At 42.0% G+C, this 25,157-nt stretch overlaps 1 protein-coding gene and 1 long non-coding RNA gene across 2 annotated transcripts in view; one reads left to right on the top strand and one right to left on the bottom strand.

Moving 5' to 3' along the window:
- GUCY1A2 (guanylate cyclase 1 soluble subunit alpha 2) overlaps positions 1 to 22,935 on the bottom strand; it is a 297,464-nt gene extending 274,529 nt beyond the window's left edge. The window contains exons 1-3 of the mRNA XM_049641286.1: positions 22,807 to 22,935; positions 21,155 to 21,222; positions 12,529 to 12,650 (exon numbers count right to left, since the gene is read on the bottom strand). Of these exons, the coding sequence (XP_049497243.1) occupies positions 12,529 to 12,650; positions 21,155 to 21,222; positions 22,807 to 22,935 (319 nt within the window). The remainder of the gene's footprint in view (positions 1 to 12,528; positions 12,651 to 21,154; positions 21,223 to 22,806) is intronic.
- LOC125915552 (uncharacterized) lies at positions 15,539 to 18,790 on the top strand. Its single transcript, XR_007455692.1, has 2 exons — positions 15,539 to 15,933; positions 17,088 to 18,790. It is a non-coding gene; the product is annotated as an uncharacterized LOC125915552 (long non-coding RNA).
- Positions 22,936 to 25,157: the final 2,222 nt, after the last annotated feature.

The raw sequence follows: 25,157 nt of genomic DNA, 5'->3' as shown, positions 1-25,157 counted from the left end.
CACTCTCAAAAAGAAGACAGAAAGAGAATCCCAAATTCTAGAACTTCGGGTAGCAGAATTGTAACTTGGTACCAAATTCCCTATGAATTCAATGAAGTGTCCTAAGCACACCTGGCCAAAAGCAGGGTTAGCCTTGGAATTCAAGTATCAAGACATGCCTGCACACCAGGGCTCTCTTGGGAGCTGATTTTTAAACAAATTCTTGGTCCCCATCCTAGACATGATGAATCAGAGGATCTGTTGTTTACAGAGTATCTAGTTTACAGAATATATGGTGGCTGCAGGCTGGTTTTTTAGTTTGGTTTTAGTCTGTCTTTTGTTGTTGTTGTTGTTGTTGTTGTTGTTGTTGTTCTTGCTAATGTCTCCAGATGATCCTACTGAACCATCACTAGAAGAATCCACTGTTTTAGACTCTGGAGTAGAAATGATCACTTGTGGGATTAGCATTCAAATCAATAATGCAAAACACATCTCCCTAGCAAAGGCAAAAGCATTAATTCATTAATGTTAAAATAAAAATAGAAATTTTTGGAGTTGGCTTTTCCTCTTTTTTCCCCTCATCTGGCTCTGAACAATATTCAACTTGACCAGTGTGTCTGAGTCAGGAATTACCTCAGCTTCCTTGCGTTTGAAAATCACATCTGTTTCTTCTTCAACTGCCTCCTGTCAGGGCTCCACTGGTTCCTTTTTGCATCTTTTACCAACACTTCCCTTACCTTAAATAACGTTCTACCCATACCATCCAGGATACACCTCTTTCATGGGGGACTCACCACTGTGGTTCTTCTGACTCCCATTTTCTGTGTGGTAAGTGAAGCCCGATCCTTCATGTCTCCAACCACTGTCTCTCCCAACAACCTACCCAACCAGATCCAGACGGCACACTGGTGGGAAACAGTGTACCAGCTGCCTATGAAGACTACAATAAAATTCACTTGTATCACAGGCTGCTAGTATTTCCAGGTCTACATCTTCTCTTTCCACACAGAAAATTTACCATTTCTTTTAATATTTATTTTTGAGAGAGAGAGAGCGAGAGAGAGTGAGAACGAGAGAGAATGCATTCTCACATGAGTGGGGGAGGGGCAGAGAGAGGAGGAGAGGTAGAGGTGGGGTACGGAGAATCCCAAGATCCCAAGCAGGCTCTGGGCTGACAGCAGAAAGCCCGAGGCAGGACTCGAACTCCCGAACCATGAGATCACAACCTGAGCCAAAGTCGATGTTCAATTGACTGAGCCACCCAGGCATCCCCAGAAATTACCATTTCTTATTTCAAAGCTAAGACCAGAGTTGGTGGAAATCTAGGGTAAAAAACATGATAGGGAAAAAAACTGGAATTTGGGGTTCAGTCATGCTATGTCTGAAATGAATCTCCTCTCACACACACTACCTATCATTAGGGGTAACAGAAATAGGGAGATAGGATTCTAAAGCATCTAGAGAATTCATCCAGGATACAGAATCCTCCCTAGACCCCCACATGGAAAATAGAGCATATGGGAATCTTTAGCTGAGAAGGCTCATGAAAAACAAGAGAGTAATATTTTGCTTTTTGAATATAGACTAACAGTGAGATAATAAAAGGAATGTGCCATACATAAAAAGCCCTAATTTAAGTAACATTTTTATTGTGACTCATAAAACTCTACTCACCAAATTAATTTAAACAGCTGATAGAAATGCTGTCAAAAACACTTAAAACTGACTGAAAATCTGAACTCATGGCAAATAAGAATGACAACTCATCTAGCATAGAACCTAGGATGCTTGAATTTAACTCTAATCTTTGTCAATTTTCATTAATTTTCAGGATAATTAAATTGCATGTTATAAAAATGCACAGTTGAGTCAAAGTCAGAGTTCTGTAGCAAAGAGCAATGAAAACAGAAAACAAGGTACCAAATAAAAAAGAAAAAGTACACCTACAGGTAGAAATGATGAATCTGCAAATAAAAGTCATCAAATAAAAAGGAAAAAGTGAAGAGAGAAGGAGAGGCAGTGTGTCCATTTGAGTTTAAAAGACTCAAAAAAATAGGGGCACCTGGGTTGCTCAGTCAGTTGAGCATCTGACTTGGGCTCAGGTCATGATCTCACAGCTCCTGAGTTCAAGCCCAGCATCAGGCTTACTGTTCTCAGCATGGAGTCTGCTTCAGATCCTCTGTCCCCCTCTCTCTCTGCCCCTCCCCCCTCTCATGCTCTCTATCAAAAATAAACATTAAAAATAAGTAAATAAAAATAAAAGATTCAAAAAATAGTATTTACATTAAAAAAGGAAATGTGCCAAATCATGATGAACTCGCTTCACAAAAATGAGATCCAAGTCTGACATATGAAATGATATAGGCTCACGCACCTCTTTCTCACGTAGTAAGGAAAGAATCAGAATTCCTTCTAACTCAGAGAAAAAACAAAAATAGCCATTAGTCTTTTGCAATAGAGCAGTTGAGGGGTCAATAAACAAATCTGGAGACTCTCACATGTGAGCCTCAGCGTCGCCATCCCCACGAGCTCATGTGTGAACCTCTGCAAGCAGCCTGGCCTATCTGTGTGATTTCTTCTGTTCTAAGTCAGACCTAGCTTCTTTTCTTCCTTCCTTTCCATCTTCCTTCCTCCAGTTCATTCATTCTTTCGTTCTTTCTTTATTTTTTCCTTCCTTTCTTTCCTTCCTTCACTCCTTCTTCCCCCCTCCCTCTTTCTTTCTTCCTTTCTTGGATGTTGCAGATATTAAGTGAAAGTGATACCATCTCCTGAGAAGAGGGATGGGAGGTTGTTGAAGAGGACTGAGAAACCTGCTCAGAAGAATGACCAGAGTAATAGGAGGTTTAGTGAAGTGAATGACTCACTGGTCCGGACGGTGTTGAAAGGAATTCAAATTACCGCCCTCTGGGGGCTAGGGGTGCATAAGGACATTGATCAAGACTGCTTGTGGGTATCTTCAAATTTGAACACCTCCAACAAACAGGATTACAAGTGATGTCACCTAGAATTTACACCCAAATTCCTAATTTCATTTCATTTCCCACTGTGTAATGCTGGCTAGCTCCATTTTAGAGACTTATTTTTTACCAAAGCAAAGATAAAGAGTCTACCCATTAGTACCATGGGCAATTTCTGCTATGATTGAGAATTTCCAAGCAGTTTCTCCATTCAGTCATAAAATCTTGAAAAAGCACTAAGGATGACAAAACAGGAGGCAAAATTCTTTTCTCTTTTGTTGATGTTGAAATTGTAAGAAGACAGCAGGGGCGGTTTTGTTTATGAAAACTTCAAGGGAGGGACAGTCAGTTGGGCATCTGACTCTTGATCTCAGTTCAGGCCATGATCTCAGAGTTCATGAGATCAAGCCCTGCATCAGGCTCTGTGCTGACAGTGCAGAACCTGCTTGGGATTTCACTCTCCCTCTCTCTCTGCCCCTTCCCTGCTCGTGCTCTCTCTTGCTCAAAATAAATAAGTATTTTTAAAATATAAAAATAAAACTTCAAGAGAAAAGGCACATCAATTAGAAGGAATAAAATTTTTTTAAAAATCTAACAATACCAATTTCTGTATAGGATGTGTAGCAAATGGTACAGCCACTTCGGAAGACACCTTAGTAGTTTCTTACACAGCTAAACAAAGTGCAGAAATCACACTCCTGGGTATTTACCTAACTAGTTTGAAAACTTATGTCTCCACAAAAACCTGTGATTGAATGTTTGTAGCAGGTTTATTCATAATTTCCAAACACAGAATCAACCAAGCTGTCCTTCAAGAGATGAACAGAGATGCCACCTGTGGTCTATATGTATGATGAAATACACTCCAGAGATCAAGAGGAATGAACTATCGAGGCACACAAAGACATCTATTAACCCTAAATGCATACTGTTAACAAAAAAAACCAATGTAAAAATGTTAAATTTCGTGTGATTCCATTTAGAAGACACCCTAAAACAGACAAAAACTACAGAGAAACAAACTTATCAGTATTTGCCAGGGATGTGGTGCAAGGAGGAGGGCAGGGCTGAATGGGTGAAGTGCAGGGGATTTTTTTCTAACAGTTAAAGTATTCCGTATGATACTGTAATGGTGGATGGCAGATACATGACACTGCACTTATCAATACTGATATGATTTTCCAGCACAAAATGGGAACTTTAATGCATGCCAATTTAAAAATACACACATACACACACGTGCACACACACACACACACACACACACACAGATCCAAGAATCACAGGACAAAATTAAGAATGTGATTAAATAATGGAACTGTATTATAAATGGAGGAAAAACTCCTCACTGGAGGTGGTAGGGGGTTAAGGTGCTGACCTAAGTAACATGGGAAATGAGTAGAGTCTAAAGCTCCATACATAACTTCATACCCCAAAAATGCACAACACTACACTCTGGCTGATAAAACATTTTCCCCACAAGAGTGTGTGTCAACAATTCTGAAACAACTGAAACAACTGTACGTGTAAGCTGCAAGTGAACAATTAAGTGGATGGGATGCCCAAGGAGAGCCAAGTTTCCCGCTGTTGCAGTAAGAGGTTACAGACAAGCAAGGGGAATAAGCTAAAACATTCCATGCGGTTGGATCACTATGGACTCACATTTAGCATAATCCAGAGATGATGCACACAGAAACACTGACAGAGAGGCATATATACAGGAGTTAGTACACACATAGGTATTTTCCTGCTCTGTCAGCTGAGAGGGCCTGAAAGGAAGAATATCCCAGCCGCAGTAAGTACTCCGAGTGCCCAGATTTGGGTTTCTAACACCATTCTCCAATCAAAGGACTCCTCGGATTAACAGCTGATTCTAGGCCTGAGGCAGAAAATACACACGATGAGCCTGGAGCATCTTGTACTGCTATCAAGTGAGGAACTGTTCAACACACACACACACACACACAGAGTGATGGGCATATGTCCAAGTACACAGCAGACAATTGCAAGACCTGACCAGTACTCTTCAAACCTGTTAAAGTCATCAAAAACAATGAAAATCTCAGAAACTGTCAGATGAAGGAGTCTAAGGAGATACAACAACTAAGTGTAATACAGTATCTTACATGCAAGTCCGGAACCGAACAGGTAAAAGCCAAGGATATCTGAATAAAGTGTGGAATTTAGTCACTAATAATGTATGAATATCATTGGGACCAAAGTACCATATGAATATCAAGACATCAATAATACAAGAGAGAAGTTTGGAATATGTGATAACTCTTCTATAAATATCGAACTATACTGAAATTAAGAATTTTTAAAAATATAAAGGTTAGAAAAGAAAAACAAAGACCTACCTACTGAAAATTTCAGGACAGAGAACAGTAGTTGGAGGAATCCACGGTGTGAGAAGTTGCCCTCCCATACAAAGAAGTGCCAGACAGAAAGCTGGTGATGACAATGAGACAACGTAATAGAGAAAAACAAAGACCCCCCAGAAAAGGGGGAAGAAAAATGACAGGTTATTCCAGTAAGGAAGAGAAGCTAAGTATGGAGAAATCCAGCAGGACAATGGGAAAAGACCAGTTATAAGATACAGAAAAAAAATGTTCCTAAAATAAAACAGATGATCTACAGGAAGAGAGAAAGCCTCCCCATCTCTGTGGATATGCTTGTATCTTCTAAAAGTGATGTGCATGATTGAAGATTCAGTTATTAGTGTTTATTTTACATGCAGGAGCCAGTGTCCACCCTCAGCAGTCTTCCTCCTTTTCAGACCGACCTGCCACATCTCATCACTGCATGTAAAGTATGCAAGCAGAAAGTGAAAAACACAGGTTCCTTCCAATTTACATAGACCCACTATTCAAGATCTCTGTTAGGAATTAAATTGTGTTATTAATTTGGGTCGCCTGGGTGGCTCCATTGGTTAAGCGTCCGACTCTTGATTCTGGCCCAGGTCATGATAGGGCCCTGCGTCGAGCTCTGTGCTGTGAGGAGTATGCTTGGGACTCTGTCCCTCCCTCTCTCTCTGCCCCTCCCCTGCGTGCACAGTCTCTTCCTCTCAAAACTAAACATTTTTAAAAACCGTGTTTAAAAAGAAAGAAAAAAGAAAAGTAAACAGTTTGTGAGTTTGAGCTCCATGTCAGGCTCTGTGCTGACAGCTCAGAGCCTGGAGCCTGCTTCAGATTCTGTGTCTCCCTCTCCCTCTGCCCTTCGCCGCTTGTACTCTTTCTGTCTCTCAAAAATAAATAAATGCTAAATTTTTTTTAAATTTTTTTTTAAATTGTGTTAATTCATGTTATTAAATGAGATAATGTAACAACTTTCTTAATGAGATACTGTGACCATGTTCCTAAACTTTAATAGGCAGCACCCACTAAAACAAAATCAATGGCCCAAGAAACACAACTTTTAGAGGCTTTGTGCCCCACCAGTGATGTCTAACATACTAAGTTAAGCCACTTAAAATACCAAGATCGGCTTGAAATCTTGCAGCCAGCAGAACTGGCATGTCGTTTACTACAGTTTAACTGTGAGGCCTTGTCTGTGTCTTGAGGACAAACGCATCAGCCTTCTTTCGCACTGTCAACACCTGAAATCTAGACAAATACTGTTTCTAAACTGACAAGGGTCCACATTGTAAAGAAACTGCAGTCTCCTCAACACCAGTGGGGAATGTTGTGGATACATGTCACGTGCAAGCACATATCGAAAAGCAGTGAACTAAGTACAATTCACACAATTCAGAGAGACTTGTGCAATTCGCAATAGAGAAGTGACATAAAGCCCATTTCGGCCGTGATTCTGGAAGACCGCGCAAAGCCCTGGAAAGAAAGCCCTGCGGTTCGAATCAGACTGACCTGGGTTTAAACCCTGCTTCTATGGCTTCTCATCCCTGACAAAGGAACCTAACAAGTTAACATCTCAAAATATCCATTTCCTCACCTGCAAGAGTGAACAATGGAGTCTCCCAGGGCTGATGCAAACTTTTGTTTTGTGTAGCACTTGTCATGCATCAGGCTGCTTTAAGCACTTTATATAAATTAACTTATTTACTCTTCCTAACAACTGTAGGAGATACGTGGTTATATTACCATCATTTTACAAAATGGGAACTATAAAGTACAGAAAGGCTGGGTAACTCGTTTCAGCTCACACAGCCACTAAGTAGGTAAGCTGCATGTTCAACCCAAGTAGTCTGGTTCATTTTTGCCCTAAACCGTTAGTATAGCAGAATACCATTATTAAAACAATTAATAAATCAGGTCTCCTCCAACCACCTTATTTCTAATCCATTTCTTTAAATACTGACATGATTTACTTAATGAAAGAGAAAAATTATCCATTACTAAGTGACATTAACAAGAACTATATTAGAATTTATCTATTACTGTCTATCTTAATTCATCAATAAAAATGTTAAGTGATTATTGCACCAGTGAGTTCTCCAAGATTCCATATATGTTAATCAAAGAATGGTTCAGTGAATGGGAGAATGTGTAAGAGTTATTCCAAGAAAACCCCCAAAGTAATCTTAACCCTAAGTAAGGCTAACTAATCCTTCACAGTTTTATGGTCAATTAGCAAGGCTGCTAACACGCACATTCCGAGGCACAAGAAAACCAACCTAACAGTTAACATACAAACAAATTATTGCTTATAAAAAATAAAAGGGTCCCTATCAGCTAATGATTCTGGAATGGGGAGCACTTTACAGTGAGCTCTGCATTCAGAGTATTTCTGAGTCCCCAAGACTAAGAAAAAGCTGTAATGTGTAAGCCCCAAAGGCCATCTCCTTCATCCTCCTCATCAGCTCCTTCCCAACAAATATCCCCCTGACCTCACTTTGATTCTGACCTAACATGTGCTAAGTTTTTTGAAGATAATAAAGCCCCACTCTAACAGACAACCTTTAAAAAGAGAGACAACTTGGGGCACGTGGGTGGCTCAGTTGGTTAAGTGCCTGACTTCAGCTCAGGTCACGATCTCACAGTTTGTGAGTTCGAGCCCCATGTCGGGCTCTGTGCTGACAGCTCAGAGCCTGGAGCCTGCTTCTGATTCTGTGTCTCCCTCTCTCTCTGCCTCTCCCCTGCTCACGCTCTGTCTCTGTCTCTCAAAAAGAAATAAATGTAAAAAAAAAAAAAATTAAAAAAAATTAAATAAAATAAAAAGAGAGACAACTTAAACGAATATTCTTTCACTGTTCATGTCCTTGTGATTATATTGAGAGGAAATGCACTTAGCAAAAGCAGCATGAAACTCTACTTTGTGAACACCCAGTAAATAACTGGTGCTTACTGAAACAGCAACCTCAAGTTTGCTCCAGGTCGTTAGGAAGTGAATTCCCTAGAGCGCCCATCTCTGATTTCTATCCTACTGCGTGAGGACTTTTTCTGACACCACCATCACCTCCACCTCAGGGCACCAGATGCTCTCCAACCAGCACATCCCCAGTCCCCCCAACACAACTAAAACTGGTCAGAGCTGCAACAGCCACACCAAAGTATGGGACCAAACTTAATGCCATGTTAACACTGTTTTTCTATCTGCAAAGCTAAAAGGGAGCTGTGGGGAAGGCGCTGCTCTGGCTTGATTAAAGACTGGTCAGCCTACATATTTAGGCAGATACACCATGGATGCCCTTCTGAACAGGGATGGTTACCTTGTTGTAAGGAAACAATCGAGCACACAGAGTAGTCTGGGTGTCCGTCCTTCTGTCGTTAAGGGTAGCCTGAATGTCCAAGACTCTGCTTGGGTTGATAAGGAAAATCCAAAGGATAAAAACAACTGGAACAGCCATAACCCTCATTTATTTTACATTGCCTTATGTGAGGAAGTTATGCCATTTAGACTGCCTTTCCCTTAGCTCTCCCTACTCAGTCAGGGCTTTATCACAGATGCTCCTTTGTACCGTTCAAGCATTCCAATTTCCGAGAAAATACTCGATGCCACACCTAAGAATATCAATACATTTTACTACTTAATTGGAGCTAAAAATGGGCCTTGCTGACTACGGCTGGAAAAGCCATAATTTTTCAGACAACTAAAATTAGATCATTTCGGTGAGCAAAAGACATATTCCAAATAAAGCAGTAAATTTAACACAAAAAGCCTCCAGCAGGGAGGGCATAGTTCACAACTATCTTTCTTTGGAGAGCCTTTCTCAGAGTTTAAAAGCCCCTTTGGGGTGCTGTCCTGAATTAGCACAGGGACTGCTGGAGCACCAATATGAGGCGATGGATGAGTATGAGCAGCCTGTACTTAATATTCCTAATTTGTAAGATGAGACAAAAGACAGCAACAACCAGTTTCTAAGCCAAGAGAAGAGAAATAAGTGAGAGAATGTTGATCTGGAAACAGTTCTGTCCCATTACTCGTAGGGGCGTGAACCACTCTCTAATGCACATGCATTTCCAGGGAGTCCTAGGAAAGCAGGGACGAAACAAACGCATGGCAGAGGCCAAACTGGTTTTCTGCAGCAAGATCTTGCAGACCCCTCACGTCCTTCTTTTTACTGCAGGCCAACCACTCAACTCAAACTTCAACCTAAAAACCAGCAAATGATCAAACCATCCAAAGGAGGACATGCTTAGTTGATAGGGTTATTTTGAAAGGAGAAAAATTGGCTTCTCTAGTCTTATTTTCTGACCTAGGAATTTAAATCTTTCCTGAGAAGAGGAAGTGTAAGTCACCTACAGATGAGCTAACAAACACATTTCTCGTCTCTACCACAACGTCCTTGTTGGTTAAGAAGGTGAGAGAAGTAGGTGTTTCTCCATCGCAATCCACCCATATTCTAACCATGCTCCCCAAAATCAATGAACATAAATCATACTGTTGGAAAATCGCCCTCTGGTAGGATTTGAGGATTCCAGCAATCAAAATTCCTCTGAACCTGGTTGAGACTCTCTACTCCCATGCTAAACTCCCCCCCTCAGAAGATAACTTCCTTTCTCATACAGTGTTTTTCTGTTCAAGGAGTTGATCAACTCTTACATTCTCATAAATAAACCCTAAGAGACTCTTAAATACTGAGAACAAACTGAGGGCTGGTGGGGAATGGGGGAGAGGGGAAAGTGGGTAATGGACATTGAGGAGGGCACCTGTTGGGATGAGCACTAGGTGTTGTATGGAAACCAATTTGATGATAAATTATATTTAATATTAAAAAAATGATTGCACTGTGGAATTTAAATGTAATTTAAAAAGAGGAAATCTAAGCAAGCCTAGGTCAGTCATAGTGCAGTGACCTGTTGAAAACAAAGCTCTCACTGACTCTGACCAGTAAAGGTAAAGCTGTTACCTTCGTCCTCGGATAGCCTGTATTGCAAGAGTTATGAAAAGACATTACCCAAAAGAGAACAGCTACGTCTTAGACACATAATCACCTGTTGGATCCACGCCAGTATCTGGTCGACAGATGGCAGGCATTTCGTTTTATTCTTCAGACATTTAAATTTTACAAGATTGTGATTTTTAGATTTGAAGAACAACCCATTGTTACTAAGAGGGAAAAAAAATCTAGTATCTCGTGTCTAGGAAAACTTGCTATTTATGAAATCCAAACCCTGTTGTACAGTCACCTTCTAAATCATAAGCACCTCACTTAAAAACACTCTGTCATTGATATCCTCAGGTAGCAAGCATCCTGCCTGCAGCTCTTTTCATGCCCTACTTGAGCTGCACTCAAGGCAACTCCAGGAGAGCAACTGAGCTGTGCTGGGCCAACAGTGCCCCCTGGTGGTTACCCTGTCAAACTGTCTGACCTCAAGTGTGTGGGACTTGGGCACACCCACCTTCAAGGCTGTTCACATGCCTTGAGCACCTGCATAGATTTATCCTCAACATTTCCTCCCTGCTTTCACTCCGTGATGGGCAAGGTGGGGAGCATATGACACGACAATGTGAGGGGCGGTGAAATCTTTAGAAACTGAGTAAGAGCAGCTTTCAGAATCATAAACGCCCCTTGCCAAGATTCTAATACATCCCTTAGTGGGGCATCATCTCACGCCACCCCTGGAAAATCACAAGGTCTCAAGAGAAATAAATGTTACTGATGGAGTTGGATTTTTTCTTTTTTTGTCATCCAGCTAAATTTATTCCATTTAAATGCCCATCTTTTATTGGAGATTAGACTTTCCTATTTTGGGGAGAGTTTAAATGTCCCTTTTTTATGAAATGGTGATGTTACAACATGATCACTTTAACAAATTATCCTTACTTGGCCAAGTTCACCAACTTTATTTGGGTTTTTTTTTTTTTAACTGATGGACAATTCTTGAAAATAAAAAATCAGAAAAGTTTGGTTTTGGGTAATGACTGGCCCCTCTTCCCAGTTATTCTTATCCCTTCTCTTCCACAATAATTAAGTTTACTGGGGTAGTAAGACATCCCTGCACCTGTACTAAGATTGAGGACAGTCAGTCCTTGGGTTCTTCTCACTGTCCATCACTCTCTTACATGCATAATAGACAAACCACCCCTCACAAAAAGGTCCATGTTCTTAATAATTTGTGTTTACCTAGGATGAAAATCTTATCAATTGGCAGGTGGCATCACAGCTTGAGTGTAAAAGCCAGATCCACCTCTGGGAGTCAGATATGTTTAGAAAAATCTGGTAGAGTCATGGTTTGAGGTCACCTGGAATCTGTCTGTAGAAGGGACTCAGATGTCTCCAGAGAAAGCACCTACTCTAACAGGAAACAAAGTCAGGCAAACAAGTTTGCCCCAGTCTTCATCCATCTGATTCTGAGAGAGAGGAGATTCTGAGTTCTATATGGAGTCTGTCACTAAGATTTGTTGTTCCCTACCACCCCTCCCCAACACTCTATGGATCCCTGAGTAGTAAGGAAAAAGGAGAATTCCCAAAAAATTCAAAGAGCTATTTTTTCTTTTACTACAAACCTACAAAAGACATTATGGCAAAAAAGTATTTCTGCTCTGATAGCTACTGTGCATGTAATACAAGGTAGCTCTCACACACCAAGAACATCATATAGTAAGAGAGCACGGCTCATTTATGGTGCCTGAAGGCAGCATGATTTAGTGTGCTAACACTCCTCCTTCAAAAACAGTCCTGCTGCCATACTACTGGCATCTTCAAGGTGGACACACACACACACACACACACGGACAAAGACCTCAGTAGATGACCTGCCACCACCTCTGAGTGTAGAGTCCACTATGGGTACATGTGAGCCACCCTCCAGCTCCAACCAAGGCCTCTCACAAATACTGTTATGCCAATAATAGAGTGTGGGCTTGGACAGGAAGATCCCCAACTTCAGTCGAAGTTAAGAACCAGAGAAATATGGATTACAGGAGGCTGATACCAACATACAAATTCTGGGTTTCCCTGGCACGTGAGTATTCTTATTATGTTTTTCTACCTCCAAGGAAACGGCGTGCACGTAATTTGCACTTACACATCTCCAGGAGTGTCGAAATTAAGTCACTTGAAGACAAGGTCCTAGTCTTCATTTGCCTTAGTCTCCAAACCCCCCATCGGTATAAAATGAAACATTTATACTTGACTTTCCCTTCTCCCCTCATTCTCTCTCAACCTATAAACATATAGTTAATATACCGAGTATATTAGCAGTGCATTGAAGGATTCCTGAGACGTCTTCAATACCCTCTTTGTTGGAACGGTCTGCATAGGAGCATCTGTTAGAGATATTGTGGAAATTCCTTTCTGCATCCCTGTAACTAAGAAGAAAACAAAATTAGCATACAGAGCAAATTTTTAAACCATCTGCGAATGCACTCATATATGCACACACAAGCACACGTACTCTGTGCTTTTAAAAATAACTGCATTTTAAAATAACTCAGGGTTTCAGACACCACTTCTGGCATAACCCGCCATTAACATCAGCATGAGCTGTGTGGATCAGGAACCAGAGGCCATCATTAATAAGACAGCTGTGTGTGGAAAAAAAAATACATGAGGAGAACCAGAACATGTATCAGTTTGTACAGCTAGTGGTTTCCTTATCTGGGTGCTTCAGAGCTGCTGGTAATCTGTTTCTGTAAGGAAGATGCCCGGCAATAAAAATAATTAATGGTACTTACTTGGTGCACTGGTACTTTGTGAAATGTCAACACGTCCTAACCTCTATCACAGCCCAGGACGCAGCAGTGTGGTGCATGGATAACAAATTAGCTAACGAACCACTTGGGAGTCTGACAGAATTTGAATCATGCTCTTACCATTTTCTATCTGTGGGACTTTGAGCAAGTAACCTCATCTCTTTGAGTCTAACTCGCCCCCCTCATAAAATGGAGATCCGCTCCCCCACCACAGTTCTTGTGAGGACAGAATTACAAAATGCCTGTGTAATCAGGTGATGCCTGGAACTTCTCCAGTTGCCTCTAGATTGGAGTGAAGGCACCAGAGCTGAAGACACTAGAGGCCTGATGCTCCCACATTCTACAAAAGTAGCAATTCCCTTCAGAACTTAAGAAATGACTGGAGGCCCTGCCATCACCAGCTCACAGAAGCAAAGGAATAAAAAAAAATTGAAAGCAAATCCTCGGAAGAAAAAGTAACTGGCCTAGGAGGAGAACACTGTTTTTATTCTTCCCTTGCCCTACAAGAAAAAGAGAAAGGACAGGTTTTCTGCAGAAGCCCCGTTGGGGAGAGAGGAGTCCGCCCCTGGTCAAGATGGGGCACTGGGTACCACATTCCACTGTGAACATCTGCTGAGGTGGTATAATTCCTGATCATCCCTTGGTGCCTGAGTGGAGGGAGAAGGTTCCAGAAAGACTTATTAACAGGGAAAAGAAAGAGAGGCAAAATAGGAGCCGCCTACCATACCTCCATTTGGCAAGGCAAAAATTAGGCATTTCCCATGGGTCGGGGAGATACTAGGAAAGAGAAGAACGCTTGGGTTGTCCCCTCTTACTGCCTTCCCCAGCCAGAGGCTCCCAGCAGGAGAGAGATCCCACCAGCAAGACCATGAAGTATACTTCTCAGGGGCAAGAGTGGGGCATCTGAAATACCTTACTGAGGGTCTCCTAGCCAAGACAGGACTGTCACAGTCATCAGTGAATTTAAAAAGGCTGCCCCTATCTTCCATTTTACTCCTGCCTGATACATAAGAGAAAGGGACGTAGAAAGGGTTGGCCTGGACCACAGGAGTGAAATGCCCCAGGATACCCCTCTACTTGCATTCTGACACAGGCAGAGAGGGATGGAATGGGGAGAATGGATATGGGATTGACATGTGAACTCATCTGGAGTAGACTATAGACTCCCTGGAAGTTCTTGAAAATCAGGGCAATCCACCCAATATCACAGCGGACCCATCCCTGCATGTTTGAAGCAACTGAGAGGAAAAACAAGATGGCCTCAGGCTTGCACACTCCCCTGAGATCAGATCCCAACAAACCAGTTTGGCAAAATGCTCATTACAGTTTCCAGGATGCAGGAATCACTCAGTAAAAGGTAGAATGGGGAACATGGTCATCAAAAACAGACAAATACAGGATTGTTTGTAAAATCAGGCTCTCTCACTTTAATTGGACTGATCCTAGACAAAATGTTTTTTTCTCACAGCTTCAGTTTCCTTATCTACAAAATGAGCTTTATGCAATAATCTTATGAAACAGATGGTCAATATCCCATAAAATAAGAGGTGTAAAGTGTCCAGTACATTGCCTCAAAAAGAGTAATCAATTAATAGATAATAGCTTTTATTTTTTATTTTTTTTTATTTTTTAAGTTTATTTATTTTGAGAGAGAGAGTGTGTGTGTGAGCAGGACAGGGGAGGAGAGGGAAGGACAGAGATATCCAAGCAGACTCCACACTGTCCGTGCAGAGCCCAACTCAGGGCTTGAACTCAGGAACTGTGAGATCATGACCTGAACTGAAATCATGAGTAGATTGCTTAACACACTGGGCCACCCACCCACGAGAAAAGATAATAGCTTTTATCTAACATTGTGTTTATCCATTCACATATTCTTTGTAAATATATGAAAAGGAAGCTATATCACTTTTTAGATAAAATGACGGATAGCCACAAAATCTAATCATGACAGCCTAAGTAATAACATTAAGGTTTGTGTCCCAGAATATCCAGGGTTCACCTACTTCTAATGTTCTATGGAAATTATTCTAGTTTATTAATCCCTATTCGACTGTCAAAAGAAAAAAGAAGGTTGGCAATACAAAACAAACATGAGGCCCGCAGTGATAAAGGGAATGAGAGAATTTAATTTTAGATGACTATAGGAAAAGTTGTCCCAAATAATAAAAGAGCTTGGCAGTGGCCCCACCCGCGATATTAGCACAATGATGCTTCTTCTGGCAAAAAAGTCTCGAAATGAGTGGCAGTCTTCTGAATATACATTTCTTCAGGCTTCAGCTTTTAAAATATGTAACGATTGAACATTCCGTCTCAGGAAGATGGATCATCGCGTGTTTTCCAATCATGGGTTTAAAGAACTCTCTGTCTGCACCATCGTGGTAATCCACTTTGGTGAGCTATAGACCAGGGGGAGTCATGAAGCACAAACGTGAGGACAGTCTGGGAGTGGCACTCTGGACGTCAGTATGTTGTTACCAGTTCAAAAATGAGAAAACTGAGGCCCGTTTTTGTTACCTATTGTGCCCTAAAGCATTCAAAGGCAGAATCAGACTTTAAATCTAGGAAACCTGGTATGTGGTAGGTCTCCTCCCAAAGCATTTTCTCATCCCTCTGCTCAGAGACCAGGAGGGACACAACATAATGGCAACAATGACATCAGAGGGAGAAAGTCATCATAAAGCAGACTTTCCTCAATCTGGGGTGCCTTTCAATTCTGACGGCGATCCCGGCCTGTCCCCTACTTACCCCCTCTGGCTCTGATTGTTCCTTCCACCACACTGTCCAAGAAGCGAGTCCAGCCCCTAGAAGCTGGAGTTACAGAAAGACTAACACAAAGATGTGCACTCAGTGCCCCTTTTCCTCATATTGAGGGAAGAAGACTGTGCTGTATGGACAGGTGAGTGTGCTTGTGCAGAGTTTATATAAAAAAATTTAAAAATAAACTTACCACAAACTCAGCCTGACACACAGTAGTAGAACATTAAGCATAAAGGAGAAACTAAGCAAATAAACCAGTAAAATTTATGCTATGCAGGAAAGGCTCTTGGATACTACAATTGTAATGGAACCTGGAGATTATTTCTACCCCTCATTTTAAGCCCCCTTCCAAGCATAATCTACTCTTTTATCCACTAGACACATACTTCTATGTATATACCTCCAGGGAGCAACTTTCTCATTTATTCACACTTCCCCAAACCCCCAAAAAAACATGTTAGTCCCTCCTATGTACCAAGCAATTATAAAGGCATAGAAATATAAAAGAAAGTAATTTAGATAAATAAACAAGATAACATCGGCTATGATAAATTGTATGAAAAGGAATACCAGAGAGGAAGAGAATACAAAATATCTGGGTTGGAGATGTAAGGAGGGGATGGAGGGCTTCTCTAGATTGGGTGGCCATGGGATGTTTTTCTGAAGATAACGATGTTTAAAAAGAGACCTGAACATTTAAAAAAAAAAAAAAAAGTAATCCATGTACCTATCTGGGGACAGGCCATTTCAGGAAAGTGGGATGGTATGTGCAAAGGTCCTGAGGCTAAGCAGGAGTTGAGAAGCCCACAGACGCCTGGCAGGGAGGGCGGGGAGTGACAAGGGGGAGTGGAAGAAGATGGAGTCAGAGAGGTAAGCAGAGCCCAGATCACAGGCAAAGTTCAGATTTTACTCTATCACAGGAAGCCATTAAATGGTGTAAAGCAAGGATTTCACAGTGTGATAGCTGGCCCAGCAGCGTCAGCAGCATTATCTGGAAACTCACTAGAAACGCCCCACGAGTGCATGGGACACATGGGGTCAGACTCCTGCAGGTGAGGTCCAGCCCCCTGGGTTTTAACAAGCCCGCAGGTGATTCTGATGCACCTTAACAAGTGAGAACCATTGGGCTGAAATGCGAAAGGGACATAATCTAATCTGATTAGTCACCTTTTTGTGGTGGACACAACGTTGAGGCACAAGAGTAAGTGTCCAGGCCAGAAGCCGCCACGGCAACAGTGGGGATGCAGAGGCTTTTCCACACGGCATGAATCATTTTCACCCTCCTTTTTCCAGCCCGAATGGTCTCTGTGAATAACTGTGTGAACCAGAGAATGGACAAGCTGAGGACTAGAACAAATTTTTGAAGATGAAGTTCCTGGGGCACAGAGAGGCTGTCTCCCCGACAGAGGCTCGCGAGCTCCTCCCTTCCGTCCTCCATCTGTGTGAGCCTTTCAACAGCTGCTCCCTGCATCCATGTCTCCATCTCAGAGACTAAAAAAGCCTCAGAGAGTTTCTGTGAACTACTTGCAAGAATTCATCAAGGACCAGCAGGCAGTCCTGAAGTTCTGATAAATAAAGCAGGTCCAAGGGCAGTTTTAAAGGATAAGAAAGGGAGGCTGGGAGGCCAGTGGTTAGAGGGGACTTAAGAAATTCACAACAGAAGGGCTGGGACCCTTCTGGACATGGATGGAGCTAGAAAGTTATGCTAAGTGAAATCAGTCAGAGAAAGACAGATACTATATCATGTCACTCATATGTGGGATTTAAGAAACTAAACAAATGAGCAAAAGGAAAAACAAAAGAGACAAACCAAGAAATAGACTCTTGACTACAGAGAATACACTGACACACTGGTGGTCCCCCAAAGGGAGGTGGGTGGGGGATGAATGAAACAGGTGAAGGGTGCACTTGTGATGAGCACAGGGTGATATATGGAAGTGAAGAATAACCATATTCTACACCTGAAGCTAACATAACACTGTATGTTAACTGCACTGCAATTACAATTTTGAAAAAAAGAAACCCCAGGAGGGCTAGCTCATACTCCTTACCATTCATCCCGATTCATCCTCCCAACTCAAGGCTCCTTAAAGCTGAATTACTTCAAGACAAACCTTGGGCAAAGCCCTATTTCAGAGATTTGGAAAACCATTGCTCTCCCAACCTCACCCTCTGCCGGAAACATGTAAACTAATACTCAGCAATTTTTACCAATTGCCTGAAATCCCTTTAACTGGAAGAAACACACTCCTTTTCAGTTAGAGATAAAAAGCCTTTAATTGTGTCTTTGAAAGAAGTACAACAGGCAGGTGTGAATACTGAATTCAAATGTTAGTCATAATAGATGCTCTCCTTTTTCACTATTAAAGAGAAATAGGAAGAAAGAGAGATGGGTGGGGACACTGGGGCCAAGAGAAGAGGGAAGACAAAGTTAAGAAAGGCCAATGTCACAATACTGCCACCAACATCTCCTCTCTTTTCGCGTGCCCACGAATAAAGGCAGCGGGCACTGGTACTTCCAAGTCCTCAGAAGGCAGCCCCCACTCAGGTGAAAATGTGTTAACGGGTCTCTTTGGAGACAGCTGGACATCAGGATGCCTCTTTATCGGAGTCACATGCACGGTTTTCCATACACTGTCTCTAAGAAACAGAACTACCAAAGACTATTTGGAGGCCAAGAATCACCACAGGCTATGTCTACAAGGAAAGAGGGAGCAGGAGAGTTGAGGCAATGGCTGAGATAAAAGAGAACGCCCTCTTACTAATGGAAAAAAGAATTTTCTCCTGAATACGGTAACATAGTCTAGGTAGCTACTCTGATCACAGTTACAAGATTCCTGCTCCAATCTGCCCTGAGGACATAAGTTCAGTTCACAAATGAGCCTTTCATCAGTTACCATTTCATTTCAAAAGAGAGGGCATTTGCAATTCCAGGAAATGATTTGTTTTTTGGTTACTGGTATTGTGTTTAAAATATTAAAAATACTCATTGCCAAGTAGTATTCCATTGTGTATATAAACCACACCTTCTTTGTCCATTCATCACTTGATGGACATTTAGGCTCTTTCCATAATTTGGGCGTTGTTGAATGTGCCGCTATAAACATTGGGGTACAAGTGCCCCTATGCATCAGCACTCCTGTATCCCTGGTGTAAATTCCTAGCAGTGCTATTGCTGGGTCATAGGGTAGGTCTATTTTTAATTTTTTGAGGAACCTCCACACTGTTTTCCAGAGCGGCTGCACCAGTTTGCATTCCCACCAACAGTGCAAGGGGGTTCCCCTTTCTCCACATCCTCGCCAGCATCTATAGTCTCCTGATTTGTTCATTTTAGCCACTCTGACTGGCGTGAGGTGATATCTTAGTGTGGTTTTGAATGAAATATGGCCTTTTGTAGCAACGTGGATGGAACTGGAGTGTGATGCTAAGTGAAATAAGTCATACAGAGAAAGATACCATATGTTTTCACTCTTATGTGGATCCTGAGAAACTTAGCAGAAGACCATGGGGGAGGGGAAGGAAAAAAAAAAGGGAGAGAGGGAGCCAAACCATAAGAGACAGAAACTGAGAATAAACTGAGGGTTGATGGGGGGTGGAAGGGAGGGGAAAGTGGGTGATGGGCATTGAGCCGGGCACCTGTTGGGATGAGCACTGGGTGTTGTATGGAAACCAATTTGACAATAAATTTCATTAAATAAATAAATAAATAAATAAATAAATAAATAAATAAAATAGGCACCTGGGTGGCTCAGTCGGTTAGGTGACCAACTTTGGCGCAGGTCATGATCTCACGGTTCATGGGTTTGAGCCCTGTGTCAGAATCTGTGCTGACAACTCAGAGCCTGGAGCCTCCTTTGGATGCTCCCTCTCTCTCTGCCCCTTTCCCGCTCGCGCACACACTCTCTCTCTCCCTCTCAAAAACAAACAAACTTTAAAAAAAATTTTAATAAAATAAAATTTAAAAAATAATAATGACACTAAACACAAGAGCAAACAGGTTGTAGTGCTCACCACACACAAGAAACTGTGCCAAGTATATTGACTAATTTGATCCAAATACCACACTTTGGAAGCAGCAAATCCAATGAGAGTGATTTTTCTTTTAGAATATGTGGGGAGAGATTAATTTGACATCATTTGCCTCCATTAGGGTAAACCATTTAAAGTCACTAATGGCCTCAAACTAAAAGCCATCTCATGAGTTTAAATAATATGCTTCTCCTAGTACCACAGTTTTGAGGACTCATGTGACAAAGTTTCAAAGCAATTCCCTCTGAAATGACAATTAACATAATTATCCAGCACTTAAAGTATATGGCATTGTACTAGGTACGGAGATTATGTTTCCACTAAATCTTCTTTTCTTCTGTTTTGGTTTAAAAAAATAATCACAGTGTAGCCTACTAGCCACAAATATAGTCTCGATCCCCAGGGCAATGACTACTGGCCCCAAATGTTAAATGATGCTTGATGGCCTTTCAAAAGGTACTAGGATTTGAATCTTAGCTCCTCAAAAGTGCTCACAATCTTACACAAATAAATGATGGCAGCTCAGAGAAATTAACTATGTGAATTACAAATATGCACTGCCTCTCATGTCAATGACTTCAACTTCTTCATTATAAGGTAGTCTGCATCAGAAAGTGAATTGAGGCTTCTGTATTTCCAATTGCTTTCTGCCATAGCCAGTCATAAGTATACCTTACACTTATCTGGAGCTTTCTATTTACAGAATACTCCCACTGAAATTATCTCATTTACCCACGGCATCTAATCTTCAATTAGCTGTTACCATCGTCATCCTCCCTTACAAAACAGATTAAAGTAACTTTAAACTTCTATGTGCTGGTGAGGGCTGGAGTTCCTGTTCCTTGATTTTGTCTTCTTACATTACACCATATCCCAACGATGTCAAGAAAAGAAAGAGTAAAGACAAATATGGAACGTGGAACTAACTAAACTAACTAAAGCAATACCTCTCCTTGAACTGTATTAGGCTTGTAATGACTCTGAGTCGACTTTCCTAAAGGATTCTAAAATCCCATTTAAAGCCTCTCAGTTGGTACCATTAAACCTGACTGTATTATGAAGGCACAATTAGGAGATTCGGTGGAGAAGATGGAAAGAACACAAGAAGAAGAAAAGTTGAAAAGGAAAGGCAATACCAAAAGGGAATTTCATTTAAAAGGATTAAACAAAAATAAAGCAAAGGAAGTCAATCCAGGGGTCTCAAGGAATCTCTGCCCCACAGCCACTGGTAAAGACTGACTTGGGTGGCAGGAAAGCGCATGCTCAACAGCTGTGTTTGAGTAATTATCTTTAATTTTCCCCAAATAATGACCAAAATCTATTTTACTTACCCAATAACTTGGTGCTCATAATACTGCAATGTCCTCTGGAGAGTCTGCTGTATCGTCTGAGGCTGGAGAAGAAGAAGAAAAATAAAAATATATTATCAGCAAATCAGTGCCTTTCCCCTTCTGAGCATCAGAGGCAGATATGGGGCTTCTGATTTATCTTCTACGAGTTTTCACTTTGTAATATTAACCCATTATGCATTTTGCCATGTATTTTCTCCAGAGGAACTAATATGAGGCACTCAGCAATTACCCCGAATTTCCCAGCGTTTCAAGGGTGATAGCATTTCCTAGCCATATTTTTTCCAATTCTTTTGCACCAGCCCTTAGGTTCAATATTTATTGTGGTTGTCTACAACAAACCGAGGCCTTGAAGGCAGTTGGAGGGGAGGCGGACTCAAGAAACAAGGGCCATGCCCAGATCAAGCCTCACCTCCTCAAGGACCCAAGAGATTTCAAGCAAGGATGCTGAGGCCTCCAAGAGGGGCCACAGGTGCTCTGGGCAACAAAATGGGGTCTGCAGCAAACACATAAGTAGTTCCCAGCCGAATCATATAATCCTTGCCTCTCTGGGAGAGCTGAAGATAGTTTCTTACTCCCAGGTCAACAAATTTTTCTTAGACTTATTTAGGCAACAGGGCCTGGGCTTGGAGTTTCTGACCCAGGTAGCCACAAAGTTCCCTGAACATAGATTTTATTAAGAAATTGGGGTAAGAACCAAATCAGAAATTAATTTTTGGAGGAATCAGCCTCCAAGTGTGCAAGGAAATGGGTACAGGGCAAATGCCTTCAACAGCTGTTTTTCATATACACCAGGTGAAGAAGATGAACAGGAAGCCTCAATCTGGCACTGATGTTTCTTCTCTTTGGGACGGAATCAAAGAAAGCACAGTAGATAGAATGTGCCCAAGCAAGAAAAATCACTCCTGAATCGAGAAGCAATGGAGCTGTTGAGAAATCTAAAGAAGCAGCAGACACAAAAATCCCAGTGCACAAGAAAAGTGTGCTTTAAAAACTCAACCCACGGCCAAGCTAAACCAAGTCATTATCAGTCACTGGCCGGGTACCCCTGGGAGCTGGGCCTCTTGCACTGGCTTGGAAGCTTGTGAGCTAAGATAACTTTCTCTTTGGCAACATGCCCTAAAAGCAGTGACTATGCACACAGGGATTACCCTTCCAATAACCTCTGGTCACAAAACGTGGAACAGAACGCAGGAACTAGAGTGCATAGGGCCAGTTAAGACCAGAATGACCTCATTTGTACAAAAGGGCATTTTTTCCCTGCACCAGGAATTTCCCAGTTATTAAAAAGCACATGTTTGTGACAGGAGTTAAGCCTTTTAAAGAGCTTTTTTTCTTTTGTGAAACCATTACTTTTTTTTCCCCCAGCAGGAGTTAAATTTATAGTTTCCAAATACATTAAAAGGGAAACGTTCTCTGGGAATATCCGACAGAGCTCCAATGCCAGAAAGCATTTATATACTTCCTGTCGCTCACCAGAGCTGCTAGGCACGTTCTGATGGTCTAAACTCCAAACACAGCAGGTGACTACAGACTATCTCCTCATCATCAGCAAGCCAAAGCTGACTTCAGCACAGAACATCTCATCACCATGGATTCATAGAGTCCTCTTCAGAGTTTGCCTGATTGCTCACCCAATGGCTCTTATCGGTGAGAGATGTCTTCACGTAATCTCGGGGTCTCTCTTGACCTGAATAAAAAAGCCACGTGTGGGCCAAAGCCGTCCACGGGGTGACTTCTGCCTTGAGAGTCATAGGGTCCATTCTTAGTCCACGTACGTCAGCAATGCCGGTCAGTATATTAATGGGAAAAACAGGGGCTTTGAAGATATGCAGACCTTCTCTCCTCCTCTAAGAATATACCTCCATACCTGTCCCTGACTCAAGAGGTCATCCAACATTCTATAGGCCAAGATCCCATTCTTCTTACCTGTATCTGCTCCTTCCTTTCAGAAGGAATTTATTTTTTTTTTCAACGTTTTTTATTTATTTTTGGGACAGAGAGAGACAGAGCATGAACGGGGGAGGGGCAGAGAGAGAGAGGGAGACACAGAATCGGAAACAGGCTCCAGGCTCCGAGCCATCAGCCCAGAGCCTGACGCGGGGCTCGAACTCACGGACCGTGAGATCGTGACCTGGCTGAAGTCGGACGCTTAACCGACTGCGCCACCCAGGCGCCCCCAGAAGGAATTTAGAAACATGATTTTAGAACACAGGGTTTAATATCAAAGTGAGTTCAAAAATCCACTCAAAAGCCACATGACCTTGGGCAGTTTACTTAAGCTCTCTAAGATTCCTCATGTGTACATTATTTTCATGGAGATTAATTGAAATAAAGCAAAGTCTCTGGTGCACAGTAGATACATAATGATAGTTACGACAATACTCAGCTATAAAACATGGCTTCTACCCTCAAGAGTCTCATAATCTAGTGGAGGAGCACAGGATTTAAGTCAGACCGCCCAGCCCACAAGTGTAATGTTTGGAGATCCTTACCACCTAAAAATTCAATACAGCTCCTACTACTGTTAATCATAAGAGGGTGCTGATTCCAGTAGACAAAGGAAACAACAGAAAAATGGCAGTTTCATTTCCAATGAAAACTTCAGATGAGTCCAGAGATGGTCATACAAGCAGAATTCTGAAAATTAAGATTGAGGATAGTCCTAGAAAGCAGGCTTACAAGTGGGAAGGACACTGAAGCCCCATAGTTGGAATCAAGACCTGAGGCCTTAAGCTTTACAAGGAATAAGAAACCACGAACCTCCTTCCTAGGACACAAAGAATGGGCAACAGGAGAACTAGGTGGCCTAATCATTTTATAGCCAAATGCTGAAGGATCTGAGAGACAAGGGTGGGGAAAAAGATGAAATCCAGTATTCCTATCATGAAAACAACAACAACAACAAAGAGGTCTATGATTCTTCTGTGCTTACCCCAAGCTAAGATAGAGATAGTGACCTCTCATTGTTCCTGTTCAACCCCAAGAAGCAATGGCTAAAAACATATAGTTGGAGACACAAGGCAGCCATCTGGGTCCTGCACACGGATCGTCTGGGGCAGACAGAAGGCACTCAAAGGCTGCCATCACATGGCCACAAGATCTCCTTCATCTCCTGTCTCATGAACAGCTTCACTCTGCTTGGCCAGCAGTACTGACCCCTGCACACTAAATGTTATGCTCACTTAAGGTCATGGGATCCAAACATCCAGCCATGAAACAGTCCCAACAGAGCCAGAGAAGTGGTCCCCGAGGAGTGGGAGGAAGCAGTTCCCAGAAGCTGGCCCTGCAGAGGCTGCAACGCAGTCCCTGCCATGGACATCTGCATCAGATGGATCTAGGGATCAGGTAGGAGGCAGGGAAGTAAGACATGAGTGTGTGTGCCCATGAAACACACTCGTCATCATATAAAGCACATGCTCACCTCGATTTTACAGATCAAGAAGTTGAGGCTCAGATTGGTTAAGTAAAGAACCCAAGATCACAAAGGTAGGAAGTGAATAAGCCACTAAAAGCCAAGACTGGCTTCAAAGTGTACCCCTCTTTCTACAAGATGCCTTGAGGGTCCCTCTCATCTTTAACATTCTGGGATTTCTATATTGTTTGCTAATATTGACAGCACTTCATCCTTCCAAAAACAAACAAAACTTCATAGCTAATTTTTGTTTTTTAATGTTTATTTATTTTTGAGAGAGAGAGAGAGACAGAGACAGAGACAGAGCATGAGTGGCGGAGGGGCAGAGAGAGGCATAGGCAGAATAGAAAGCTGGCTCTAGGCTCTGAGCTGTCAGCACAGAGTCTGACAGGGGGCTCAAACTCACAAACCGTGAGACCATGACCTGAGCCGAGGTAGGACACTTAACCACCTGAGCCGCCCAGGTGACCTTGATAATTTTAAAACAAGCTTCTCATTTCTGCTTTACGGCACACACCCATAGGCTACAGAATTAATGGAAACCCTAGGCCCTCCTTTAAAGAAATATCT

This window comes from Panthera uncia, chromosome D1 (assembly GCF_023721935.1).
Source record: "Panthera uncia isolate 11264 chromosome D1, Puncia_PCG_1.0, whole genome shotgun sequence".
Classification (NCBI taxonomy): Eukaryota; Metazoa; Chordata; class Mammalia; order Carnivora; family Felidae; genus Panthera; species Panthera uncia.
The sequence above is the reverse complement of the archived record's forward strand: the minus strand, read 5'-3'. Positions and strand labels throughout refer to the sequence as shown.